The sequence below is a fragment of the Talaromyces stipitatus genome, genomic scaffold (assembly GCF_000003125.1).
Source record: "Talaromyces stipitatus ATCC 10500 scf_1105507295549 genomic scaffold, whole genome shotgun sequence".
NCBI lineage: Eukaryota > Fungi > Ascomycota > Eurotiomycetes > Eurotiales > Trichocomaceae > Talaromyces > Talaromyces stipitatus.
Window position 1 is genome coordinate 2162837 of NW_002990117.1, and position 12362 is coordinate 2175198.

Sequence of the window (12362 nt, forward strand, 5' to 3'; positions counted from 1 at the left end):
GAAAGCTTTAGTTGCGTTACCTCCGTTCCTATCCCCGAAAGACTCCCCAAATCTTTTACATAGCGCGTCAGTGGGGACGATTCATCGTCGACTAAAATATTTAAAGTGAAAGCTTATCTGCAGGTGTCAGCATTATATTTGATTTAGAGATCACTGGAGTGTCATTGCTATAGTGAACTAGTACCCGCCACTGGTATTCAGACACAAGATGGAGCCGGCTACACAAAAAGTAAACTGGACGCGACCAGATGTGCCATTTAAATTACTGGATAGCTGGATCGGTGTGACAGACCCGAAACTGAGAAAGACGTTGCAGAATCGACTCAATCAACGCGCTCACAGTCAGTCTTGACCTCACTACGGAAGCCCGGTTAGGGCTTTGTGTGCTGACATGCATAGGACGCCGACAGCGAGCTCAACGACAGCAACAAAAGCAACAACTTGTTCTTCAAGGAGCACCAAAAAAAGAGTCTAAACAACTATTGACATCCACATCCAATCCTCCTCGCTCACTCAACCATATCAGCTTTTGCTCTGCTTGCGGCTCTCAAAAGCCAGACATTGCTCTTGAACAACTCGAAACCCTAATTCGCTTCGAATTCGCCAACGGCTCCCCTAGGGCCGACCTGCTGCTCGGACTAACGCAGCTAAACATAGTTCGCGCCCTGTTCACCAATAGAGATATCCTAGGCTACAAGGCCAGCGATATGCATGACGATGCACTATCAGCATTCAACCAGTACCTGAATCTGGGACCTGTGGAATCCCAATTTGTCGCCAAAGGGACAAATCCGGAGTTACCGCCGTCATTGCAACCGACTATAACCCAGTACACGATCCCTCATCATCCCTGGCTGGATCTTATCCCGATCTCGAAGCTGCGCGATAACGTGATTCGAGCGGGTGATTCTATCGACGATCTCAAACTATGTCATGATATGTGTGGTTATCGTGTCTCGACGACGGGCATTGTAATTTGGAAAGAGCCATGGGATCCGTCCGGATATGAGGTTACGGAGAGGTTTTTGGAGCTTTGGGGGTGGACTGTCGAAGACTGTTGGGAATTGTTTGAGTCGACTGACAGATGGCGAGTGAAGCGAGGAGAGAGGCCTTTATTTGCATCACTTCGAAAATTGACTCCATATATACCAGGCTAAGTAGGAAACATGATATAATATAACTCCTGTATAATACTAACTTGACGAGAACAACAATCTTATATACCGCGCACGAATCCCAGAACGCCATGTGTGCCAAAAAGATACAAATCAATGACATGCAATATGTCCCTTAACAGTGTAAACAGTCGGATATCTAATGCTGACCACAATCACAACCTTCTCCTCGCTTGCGGAAATCTCCATGATAACTGTCCAGTTGGTTTACGCGGATATCAGCCCCAAGCGGATCACCCAACCACGATAATGAGGCTTGCTCTTGCAATTTCTGAGTGACAGCTTCGACGTCGAGGTCAAGATAGGCAGCTAGGAAATCACCCACTTCGGTGTTCTCGTGGTTCCCGTGTAGTGGCCATGCGTCTTTCGTGGATGATGCGTAGATGTTGACGTCGACACCTGAGGAAGCAGTCAGTCAATATTCATTTTAGACGCCCTTTGCTCGTATCGAACTCACCTGAATGCCCGTGGGTAGTCCACCCCACCTGGGCACGTCGGCTTATAATATCGGCGAACAAGTAGCTCGATGGAACTTCATTGTCAGGCTGAAGCAATGAGCCAACTTCTTCATCAGTAGCATCCTCGATTCCAAGACCCTCCTTCAAGAGTGACTTGCGAACATAGTCACGCTGCTTCTCGAGAGTATCCTTCTTGCTGGACGAGCTGAGATACTCATTCAGCTTCCGCCCCAGATACTCAGAAGAGTGGCTAGCTTTCGCAAGAACATCGGGAAGCCATTTGTATTCAGGGTATGACTTGTGCAATTGCCGAGCAACTGCGAGACCACCAGTTTCATGGTCAGAAGTGGCCACGAGCACAGTCGGGGTATCCTCTTTCTCAATAAAGTCCAACACAGCTGCAAACGCCTTGTCGTACGCGAGGACCTCATGTACCTGGGCGGCAGGATCGTTTCCGTGACCAGCGTGATCAATTCGTGAACCTTCAATCATAAGGAAGAAGCCGTGTTCGCTTGACTCAGTTGCCTTTTTCAAAGCAGCCAGCGCAGTGCGAGACATCTCCTCGAGAGAAGGGTATGTGTCTTCTTGGAATCGACGATCAATTTCATAAGGAATATCTCTTTCTGCAAACAGACCCAGTAAAGGGAGTTTGGCATTTTGGCCGACGTTCAATCCATCAAACCCATTTCGGTCTGAGATGTAATGGAAGCCCTTGTCCTGCGCGACCTTGGTAAGATCCCTATCATCTGCGCGACAACCACCCTCGACTTCTGCCGGTAAGAAATGGCATCGTCCACCTCCAAGAATCAGATCGACCACCCGGCCCAAGGGATGTTCGCCAATTTCTTGCTCCGCAATCAAATCCTCATACTCACGTCTGTTAGCATGGGAAGCGAAGCAAGCAGGTGTCGCATCAGTGATCCTAGTAGTAACCACTAATCCCGTTTTGTAGCCCGCAAGATGTGCTGCCTCCAACACAGTTCCGCAAGCCGTGTGGTTGGGTAACACAGAGATTGCACCATTATAACTCTTGTGTCCACATGAAAACGCGGTCGCACCGGCAGCTGAGTCGGTAACTAAACTCGACGAGGAACGTGTTCGCGAGGTACCGATATGATGCCGATCCAGAACTAGAGTATCGTTTGCGGGAAGACCTAGCTCGAGTTGGCGGAAGCTCCTGGTCAAGGATAGACTCGTAGGGCCCATTCCATCCGAAACCATAAAGACTATGTTCCTTTTCCCCTCGGGTTTACCTCCTGGTCCCGGTCCCCAGCTGAGGTCGTCTGGTCCAGGTTGCTGTGTGGTTACCCTATGTTGATACATCACTGCAAGGATGACAACAGCCATTGTTGCTACGAGCGACCAGACAAACAATCCCAGCTGTCGCCAGAACGACCAATCTCTGCGTGAACCATCTTGAGAGCGATGCGTGCGTTCGCCTGTCAATAGAGCGTCTTCTTCGTCCTCGTTTCGGATTGAGGAGTGCTCGGAGGACTGGCGTGGAGCGAGCAACGGCTCCTCGCGTGACATGTTGCCGAAGCCGGTGGGTCGATATCAGTGTAGCGTCAGTCTGTATACGTCCAAGTTGCCACAGAGGAAAAAAGAAAAAAATCTATAGAAGACTAGGTACAAGAGGGATGAGATTGCGAAGTACGTAGTTCAGCGTGAGGAAGATGTGAGAACGATGGGAGAAAGTAACTCCGCATTGGATCGTCGGGATGAGCTTGTGACCTGACCCATAAAATAAGGAGTCCAGCTGTATCAGTCTTGGCGTTGCATATTATTTACGTTGTCTTCTTGTGAATCCTGAATTATTCGCATTGCCCTTGCTACATTTTATTATTTATTTTTTGACATGTCTTTTCCGGATTAAAGGGAGTTTCTATAGTACAAATGCATAATTTGACCAGTGCCCTATCGAGCACTCCACCCCACTGGAATCATAGCTGCCGCGACTTCAGTGACGCCTCGTTCGGTAGCAAGTAGATTGAACTGTGCTGACGCATTGCGAGTGTCCTGGACGTCGACCCTGATTCCCAAAGAGTTGACATGTCTCTTCGTTTGAGGTGACAACGGGATAATGCTCGATCCTAAGCCTATAATCAAAATATCTATGAAAGAAATCAGCACAAGCATACAAAACTAGAGTACTTCCACAGGATAAGTTACTTACCAGGCCGAGGCCAAACCAGACTCAACAGTCCCCATGCTTCTTCCGGTAACTCAAACTGCCCCTTCTCATTAACCATGGATTTCCTGGGATTGTCCGTATTCTTCAATGACTGCCATGGCCGCCAAGCAAAAGCTTCCCCGGCTACAAGCAAGACACCATCGCCATTGGTAATTTTCACACCGTTATCCAAATGAAATCCATCATCTAAGCATGCATCAACCGCAGTCGCGGGAGTAGGAATATTCCCAAAAACATTCAGCTCCGCGAAATCTGTTTGGGTCTTTTCGTCGGACCGCGGCCCTCGATCGTGTGTTTGTGGCTTTGGGGGTTGCGAACGAGGTGCGACCCGAGAAGGTCTGTGAGGAGTGATGTTGGTGTTACCACTGCTGTATTTGCGGTATGATAGCCTGGAGCTTAAAGAGTGGCGAATTGGGTGGGATGGGCCGGAAGTTAAGACATAGTCATTTGCTATAGACGTGCGCAAGACACGTAGAAGCTGTGGAGATGGAGAAAGCATGGTGGGAATGATATTGCGAAAGTTTGGAGTGTTGAGCTGTTGAAGATGAAAGTTGGATTAGCAACTCCGGCGAGTTGATTGGGATGATTCAATAGCTCGGCGCTTGTCCGCTTTGGGCTAGTCTCTCGCTGCTTTACTCTAGTCTCCACAGTAAGGTGACTGACCTACGACATATCAAAGACATTATCTGGGGGATTTCTCGATTTGGGCTTTATCGAACTGTGTATATGATGGACATTTACAGATCTCCTCGGACTGGGCAGAGCATTGATAATACCATTGGCCCCCGGAAGTACATGAGCAAAGGTCGCCGCGCCTGTGATTTCTGCCGTTCGAGAAAGTCGGCATGTCAGATTGAGGTCGCTCCACCATGTCGTATGTGCAGAGCCCATGGTCAGCGATGCGAGTTTACCGATAGAGTAGTGCGCAAGAGACGGCGAGTTGTGCAACCTGGAGAGGGTGACCGTGTGGCAGCATGGCAACAAGCACCTCGATCATCCGATACGGATCTGCTGTGGCCGCAGAGTTTAGATTTCTTATCCATGTCGATGCCAGAAAGCACATTTCCTCAAGTGTCATCAAACTCTGATGACCGCGGTATGCTAGGTGTGGGACTGAACCAGGAATCAAGCAATCAGCTGCATGCTGCTTTCCTATCTGGGACAGAGAATGCAGACCAGTTTACGCTGGATGACCTCATGTTGGGCATATACGAAGGGAGAACCCCGTCTGATGTCTATCAGGGAACAGGAGATGGCCACAACTCTCTTGATCATGCCCTTCTTACACCTCAAATTTGTGGTTTGACTGGTGATATGGATCCTTACGTCTTGCGCCACTACCGGTTCAACGATAAGTCCGAGTTTGCATTTTCGAAACTGGCCATTCGCAGAGTAGAGGAAGGACCAGTACCCGTGCAATTCTTGCTATCGAAACCAGAGCTCAGTGCCGACTCCCGATCCCAAACAGACCTTCGAAATGAATCAAGGTCGAGCGAGACTCCATCGCGGTCGGATGAAATCGTTCCTCAAGAAGTGGGAGAACGATTGATCGAACTGTAAGATCATTGACTAAATACGTCGTTATCTGCATTATTAAATTAACTAACCCCATGAAAGCTTTTTCCGTTTCATAAACCCACAATTTCCAGTTCTCTCCGAGACAAATAAGCCAAGTCCCCAGACTTCGCCGACTCATCTGTTGGCAGCAATATACTCCATCACTCAACCCTTTACTCTATTTGACGATTACTTATCTATCGAGCTCGCCTACAGTCCACCTTCTCCGCAGACTCTAACTAATATCGCATGGCGCTCTTTCAACGACGAGATTGCCGAACCAACTATTCTTTCTCTGCAAACCGCCCTCATTCTATTGTTACAGCCACCGAAAAATCCGCTACTGCTCGAAAGTCCATTGAAATGGTCACTGCTCGGACTGACAGTCTCAATGGCACAAACCCTTGGCCTTTACTTAGACTCTAGCCCGTGGAACCTGCCCGCTGAAGAAATTGAGACTAGAAAAAGATTATCCTGGTTGGTCTGGGCAGTTGATAAGTGGTTTGCATTTTCACTGGGCCGACCAAGTCATATTTCACGGAACGACTGGATTGTTACCGAGTTGAATGCGTCGAGTGATGTGACTGATCATGGCAACGAATCCTACGTCACGCAATTTTCCAAGCTCACCAATATCTTGGACACTGTTTTGACGGAATTATAGTGAGTCTCATTGACATCATGAATTCTGCGAAGCAGACTAACACGAATATTTACAGCTCGATACGATCAGTGTCCATTCTTGCTAAAGATTCTCAGCTTGTGATTTCAACGGCTCGTCCCATTATGCAGACTCTCGACGAATGGCACAAGACTTTTTCGCAAATTGAGATCAGAGGAGATAGCGAAAACAATGCGGAAATTTCCAACGTTTCAGCTTCGCTTCATATAGCCTTTCACGCCGTAAGAATACTGGTTTTCCGTGCCTTGTTGCGACCATTCAACCAACCGAACCAAGAAGGCACCTCTGACAGTCAACACTCAGATGAATGGCTCGCAGCACAAACACAAATTCGCCGTAGTGCCCTCGCCGAAGTGACTTCAGTACTCAATCTGATTTCGTCCTTGAGACAGGAACATTACCAAGCATTTTGGGCACCATGTACGTCATTAAAATGGGCACCCATTGACTAGATTTCTTTTTTCTTACAGATTTAGGGTCTAAAACGTGTTTTGCGCTCATCACAAACCTCCTACTTTTGTTATCAGTGACTGCGAATCGTGCTACTGGCAGATCACTGCGAGTAGCCGATGTGTCCGATCCAAACGGTTCACAACAACCCTCGCCCGAAGAAACCGTACTTGACGAGTATACGGAATGTCGACAGCTGCTTGATCGGGCACGAACCATTTTCAGATTACATGCAAAAACTCTCGATATGATACGGTTCGCCCTTTTGCGTATTGACGCTGTCTTTTGGGTTGGATGGGAACGGGTTCTCGGCTACAAATGATTATAAAAGACGTGGCGAGGTCATTTGGATATGTGCACATGTATATATTCACAGTGGGCTCTAAACTAAACCAATGCCCTCCTGAAACGGATCCTATTAACGATGTAATCTCGACTTTACGAAGTTCTTTGTTTTAGCAAAGAAACCACTTCGCTCCTCCTCGTCGTCCATACCTCCAAGCGACTCTTTCCGGTCAGATTGCAGATCCACTTCTGCCAGATTGACGAACTTGGTTCTCTTCAGAACCTTCCAAATGGCAAACAGCCCGACAAAAAGCACGACAATGATGTACGAAAATACAAAAGCCACCGGCTGCCAAGGAGTGATAAATGTTCCGTAACCTTGAATCAGCAACAGGAAGATATTGAGAAAGGTAATGAAGTACGCGCCCCAGGGGAAAAGGAATGCGCGGAATGGAAGTTCATTTGGACTGTGGCCCTGAAGCTTCCATGCACGGCGGAAGCGAAGATGAGTGACGCCAATACATGCCCATGCAATGAATGCCGCCGCGCCTGCAATATCGAGGATATAGGTGAATGCTGTCCCAGCGCCACTTGCAACATTGACAAGTGCTATAAGCCCCATGAGGTTGGACAATATGGCGGCATAGATAGGGACGCCTTTCGAAGTGGTCTTTCCCAGTATTGCTGGGGCACGTCCCATTCCAGCTAATGAGTGCAACACTCGAGAGGCAATGTAGATGGCAGAATTCATAGCAGAGAATGAGGCTGTCAAAATGAACACGTTGATCAAATCTGGAGCTGCTTTCCAACCGGCATTTTGCAAGGCAATACTGAACGGGGATTTGCCTGTCTTAGATCCTGCTTTCAAAAGGCTGGGATCGTTTGAAGGCACGAGAATGCCGGCGAAGAAGACCATGCCGAGGAAAATCAGTACAATACGGAAGATGGTCTGCTGGATTGCCTATATTACGTTCTCGTTAGTCAAGTCGATGACTTCCAAATGGTTGAGGTACATACCTTTGGCACATCTCTCTTTGGATTTCGGCTCTCTCCCGCGGTGATAGCAATCATTTCAGTTCCGGAGTAGTACACCGCAGCCAGGACAAAGGACTGACCGAAGCCATTGATGCCATTTGCAAAGGGGCCGGGATCGCGCCAAAAGCGGAAGCCAATGTAATCCCCTCCAATTGCACCTGTATTGACGAGGATGGCTAGAAGGTATCCAACAAGCACGCAGATGACTTTCCAAACCGCCAGCCAGAACTCCAACTCTCCGTATATAACGACACCGAAAAAGGAGATGCATTGATAAATGAACCAGAATATAAGGATCCAGCCGTACGACGGGACCTTGTCGGTCCAGTATGTCAACACGACGGAGACCATATTGTACTCGGCCATAAGATTCGCCACCCACTAGATGAAGGAAACCATGATCAGTCTTCGCTTAACGTTTGGCCATGTCTGTTACGGGTAACTTACCATATACCAGTAGTTCCATCCCAGTGCGACGGAGACGGCGGGATCAATGAATCGTCCAGCCAACTCAGTAAATGCACCGGGTGTCGGATAGAGCGTGGCCAGTTCTCCCAAGCTTTGCATTACGAAGAACACATCAAGACCAATCACCGCAAAAGAGATAAGTGCACCAATCTATTTTTGTAATCAGCTTCGACCCGACACAGTAGTAGAGGAGATGCAGCATACCGGTCCTGAGTATGAGATTGCGGTTCCCGTTCCATACCAAATACTTGCTCTGTATACGTAGCGAGTGTCAGTTTCGTGCTTCAATAATATGGTATTGCAAGCAGGAAGAGAGGGACCTACCCGACAACACCGCCCAAAGCAATCATTTGCAAATGACGCTGTTTGAGTGCCCTATGCAGGCCATGGTCGACCACGACACCGGGTCCACCAACACTCTGGATGTCCCCCGCGCTCTTGTCAATGGGGCTGCTGGAGACTACAGCCTCATTCTTGAAGTAGTCGCTGTCCTTGGTGCTCTCCATTGCTTTACAACAGATTTATACACGTGTGTACACACCGGTTGAAACGTCCACCGTCAGTGATTGCCACATGGAGTTCGGAGAGGACAGAGACCTTTTTTTATATCGGTCTTCGTCGATATGATGCCTCAACCCCAGCTCTCAGAGACTCACAGAGTGGTGCTGATAAGGGCTGTGGATGTACCCCGGTTTTTGTGGGCCAGATAGGGCTTTTGGATGCCACCAATGAAAAACGATGCCGACACTAACCCTAATCGGATGGGGCCAGGTGTGTGCGCTCTTCAAAGGCAATATTAATGTTAGGGTTGGGGTTATTATATTGCCTTTTCTACAACAATTTCACAAAACCCAGAGTGGTATAATGGTAGCTGTCTGTGCTGGGACTAACTTTTTGACTTCCAAGATGAGAGTATGCTAGCACTTTCAGAGAAATACCCTGTCGTAAGAGGTAGCCCTAATGCCCTAGAAGACATGTTCAGTGAACAAAAGTACTGAGAAAATATACCTAAGATTGTATATTTTTGTCTAAAACCTAACTAACTTACAACACAATCTAGAGCATCGACTTCTGATTTAACTCCTTCAACGATTCTGCAGCCAAATCTACCGCATCCACAGCCATTCCAATTCCAGCCTGAAATCCCGTACCCCCAGCACCGTAGTTATGTATAACAATTTTATCAGATATTCTCTCCTGTTCAACTCTTGCACCTCCTTCTCGAGAGGGCCGCAGGCCAACGACAGCTCCGATAATCTCCACCTCTCCGTTCAACAAAACCGGCAGCAATTCACCAGTCCTCTGCAATATAGATTTCGTCTCCTCTTCTTTAACGTTCGGAAACGAGTTTCCTTTTTGCATATATCCGCCAAGGATTACGCTACCATCTGATAACGGGCGTGGAATCACGTACGTCTCGTACCCGTTTCCATGGCGCATGATATTCTGCTTCACGGATGGAGCCTTGACCAGCAGAATCTGGCCTCGCGTTGGGTAGCATTTAGCATCCGATACACCAGATAGTGTGATGGCAGAGTTTCCAATACAGTTAAAGACCAGTTTGGTATTCTCGGATAAGAATGCATCCTGCAATCGAGAAGCTCGGCGACGGATGAATGGGACAGAGCCATACTCCGGCTCTGAAAGGAGAGTCTTCAGATGCTGGCAGTGAGCAGGTGCGTTTATCGTGACTGTGGTGAATTTGATGCCGAACGCTACGGCCTTTGGAAGCTCACTTTTTGGTATAATCACAAGCTGTTTTTGATCTATTAGTTCGGTATGTTTTTCAGTCAAGGAAAACCTGAGAGCAATGCTTACGTCTCGTAGGTACTCAGTCATACTCTGAATTTTATCTGGTTGAGGCATCTCGTCCCAGTACTCCGTAGACTCGGTTTTCTCAAGATACCTCGCTTCCGTGACTTTCTTGTCAATCATCTCCATCATAAGAGTATACCCCGCACGATCCCAGCGTAATGCATTAGCATCACCACCGGAAATTCCTGAGAAGTTTGCTCCTGCCCTGCACATTTTATCTTACATCAGTTCATACGATCCATATGAGTTAGGGGCCAGTCCTTACCATGGTGATGTATAGTCGATAGACGTATCTCCAGGGAGATGTTCAGCGATCACTGTTACATATTTTCCATATCCTCGCTTGGATAGCTCGATGGCGACGTCAAGTCCAATAATTCCCGCCCTAGGTGAATCGTCCACTGGTGAGCACGGAAAAAACTTCAAGATAACCCTAACCGACACAATCAAAGGCAGCGCTTTTACTCACCCCAAAATCACGATACTGTCTCTCGCCATTGGAATCTTATTTGATCTAGCTTGGTGACTGTCTTATCTCAGTGATTTTTCTGGAAACTTTTATACTTAAGATAGCTAGATCATACGATATATCGAAGTGAGATAATTTGCATTCTGATTGGCGGCATCCGTGTGGATGACAGGACCCGGAGCAACGGACAAGCAAATCCCCAGCTTGGATAATTGCATTTGTAATACCAAATCTTCAATTCTTATAGTAAATTATTGGAGAAACGAGGAATGAGACGAAGATAAGGAAAAATTACGTCTGCGTAAGCTTAAGGGCAGATTATGCCTATCGGCAACAATGCACAATACAACATGATTCACTGAAGAGAGAACTTTTTCTATTGCTTCTATCTAAATTGCCGACGAAAGTGGCTTCATCATCTTGGAATGAACATGGGACAGCAGCTGAGCCGTATCTTTGATAAACTCATGACTTCTGCTGAGCCCCCTTGACGGATGATTGTAATGTGCAAAAGCATGAGGAACACCTGGGTACCGTTTCATGCTGACTTGATTTCCTGCAGCCTGTAGCATTCTTCCATAATGTTCCGCTTCGTCGCGTTCAACATCATATTCAGCTGTTACAATATGCGCGGGTGCTAAATTTCGTAGACAAGGTGAGAGCACAGGTGTCATGCGCCAGTCCTCCAGAATCTTGGAGCGAGTCTCGGGATCATCACTGATGTAATATTTCAGAAACCATGACTCGCGTTCCAGAGGAGACCACGGAAGATCAGCGCAAAATATTGCGCTGGGGTACGGACAAGTTTCAGGTGTCAATCTGGTAGGCTTATCTGCAGATATAGGGACGTATCGCATGTCCGTGGCCGGCACAATCATCAATTGCAGTTTCAGATCTATCTTGGGTATGCTATCTCTAGCAAAATGTGCCAGGACAGCAGTGATCAATCCGCCGGAGGAGAGACCACCTATTGAGGCGGACGTCGGGTCGATGTTGAGCGTGTTGGCGTTGGAAATTGCCCATTGTAGTGCGGTCCAGCAGTCGTAGATGGCCACGGGAAAGGCAAATTCAGGGGCAAGACGGTAATCAACATCAATCACAACAATGCCTGATTCATTGCATACAGATCGACACCATGCAGCCTCTGTCTTGAGACCACCGAGGACCCATCCTCCGCCGTGGAAGTTCAAATGCACGGGGAATGGACCTGAGCCAGAAGGCGTGTATACGCGACAAGTGATAGTACCCTCCGGATCTTGGACGGGAACTATGTAATCTTGTACGTTATGTACATCGGGCCCTGAGAGGAAGAGTGTCCAATAAATATAATGCCGCTTAAATCAATGACGAGAAATAAGACAGAGATATATGACTTACGTACCATCCCAGGTTGGATAGGTAAAGCTATATTTTGCCGGACACTGACGAAATTCCTCGATGGTTACCAAATGCGCTCCCACCACATCTTGTCCATGCTTAGTCCATATTTCTTTCCATTCTGGATCCAAGTTGTGTAGATATTTGTCGGGGATTGCGTTGACTGATTCCTGCATGATCTGAAAGCCGCCTGGCTGGCGACTGGACTAAACGAGCACAATGAGATCAAAGCAAGGCAATGTGAAAAAACAGAAAAGCTTAGGTAAATGCACATTAGCACTTGCTTCTTGCTTTTGAAAGCCATCACATTGTTCTGATATCCCATGGCAAATCCACAGTCGGCACGTCGGCTTTTGATTGGCGGCATCCATTCGGCGAGCGAGTCCTCCTATCTCCAGGG

General features: G+C 47.7%; 7 protein-coding genes across 7 annotated transcripts; 2 read left to right on the forward strand and 5 right to left on the reverse strand.

Annotated features, from left to right (window-relative positions):
• Positions 1-208: 208 nt before the first annotated feature.
• On the forward strand, positions 209-1157 carry TSTA_016550 (uncharacterized protein; the record flags this gene model as incomplete). Its single annotated transcript, XM_002483767.1, has 2 exons — positions 209-341; positions 400-1157. 2 exons carry the CDS (start codon positions 209-211, stop codon positions 1155-1157), a joined length of 891 nt encoding a protein of 296 aa, XP_002483812.1.
• TSTA_016560 (alkaline phosphatase Pho8) lies at positions 1119-3184 on the reverse strand. The gene is made up of 2 exons (XM_002483768.1): positions 1633-3184; positions 1119-1574 (listed from the first exon to the last, which is right to left on the reverse strand). Exons 1-2 carry the CDS (start codon positions 3161-3163, stop codon positions 1315-1317), a joined length of 1791 nt encoding a protein of 596 aa, XP_002483813.1. The 5' UTR covers positions 3164-3184; the 3' UTR covers positions 1119-1314.
• Positions 3185-3434: 250 nt separating this feature from the next.
• TSTA_016570 (uncharacterized protein) lies at positions 3435-4323 on the reverse strand (the record flags this gene model as incomplete). Its single annotated transcript, XM_002483769.1, has 2 exons — positions 3435-3744; positions 3807-4323. The coding sequence occupies 2 exons, from the start codon at positions 4321-4323 to the stop codon at positions 3548-3550; spliced, it is 714 nt and encodes a 237-aa protein (XP_002483814.1). The 3' UTR covers positions 3435-3547.
• A 230-nt stretch (positions 4324-4553) lies between these two features.
• On the forward strand, positions 4554-6879 carry TSTA_016580 (uncharacterized protein; the record flags this gene model as incomplete). Its single annotated transcript, XM_002483770.1, has 4 exons — positions 4554-5380; positions 5442-6044; positions 6101-6483; positions 6540-6879. 4 exons carry the CDS (start codon positions 4554-4556, stop codon positions 6833-6835), a joined length of 2109 nt encoding a protein of 702 aa, XP_002483815.1. The 3' UTR covers positions 6836-6879.
• A 52-nt stretch (positions 6880-6931) lies between these two features.
• TSTA_016590 (amino acid permease) lies at positions 6932-8966 on the reverse strand (the record flags this gene model as incomplete). Its single annotated transcript, XM_002483771.1, has 5 exons — positions 8626-8966; positions 8506-8554; positions 8281-8451; positions 7816-8214; positions 6932-7759 (listed from the first exon to the last, which is right to left on the reverse strand). Exons 1-5 carry the CDS (start codon positions 8805-8807, stop codon positions 6932-6934), a joined length of 1629 nt encoding a protein of 542 aa, XP_002483816.1. The 5' UTR covers positions 8808-8966.
• A 120-nt stretch (positions 8967-9086) lies between these two features.
• TSTA_016600 (D-amino acid oxidase, putative) lies at positions 9087-10614 on the reverse strand (the record flags this gene model as incomplete). Its single annotated transcript, XM_002483772.1, has 4 exons — positions 9087-10056; positions 10120-10321; positions 10382-10501; positions 10586-10614. 4 exons carry the CDS (start codon positions 10612-10614, stop codon positions 9358-9360), a joined length of 1050 nt encoding a protein of 349 aa, XP_002483817.1. The 3' UTR covers positions 9087-9357.
• A 360-nt stretch (positions 10615-10974) lies between these two features.
• TSTA_016610 (esterase, putative) lies at positions 10975-12138 on the reverse strand (the record flags this gene model as incomplete). Its single annotated transcript, XM_002483773.1, has 2 exons — positions 10975-11885; positions 11967-12138. The coding sequence occupies 2 exons, from the start codon at positions 12136-12138 to the stop codon at positions 10975-10977; spliced, it is 1083 nt and encodes a 360-aa protein (XP_002483818.1).
• Positions 12139-12362: the final 224 nt, after the last annotated feature.

Bases quoted from the DNA above. Each gene is read 5' to 3' on its own strand.
- TSTA_016560 (XM_002483768.1), bottom strand. From the start codon at position 3,163: ATGTCACGCGAGGAGCCGTTGCTCGCTCCACGCCAGTCCTCCGAGCAC. The intron at 1,575-1,632 runs GTGAGTTCGATA...CTGCTTCCTCAG, and splicing joins GACTACCCACGGGCATTCAG to GTGTCGACGTCAACATCTAC.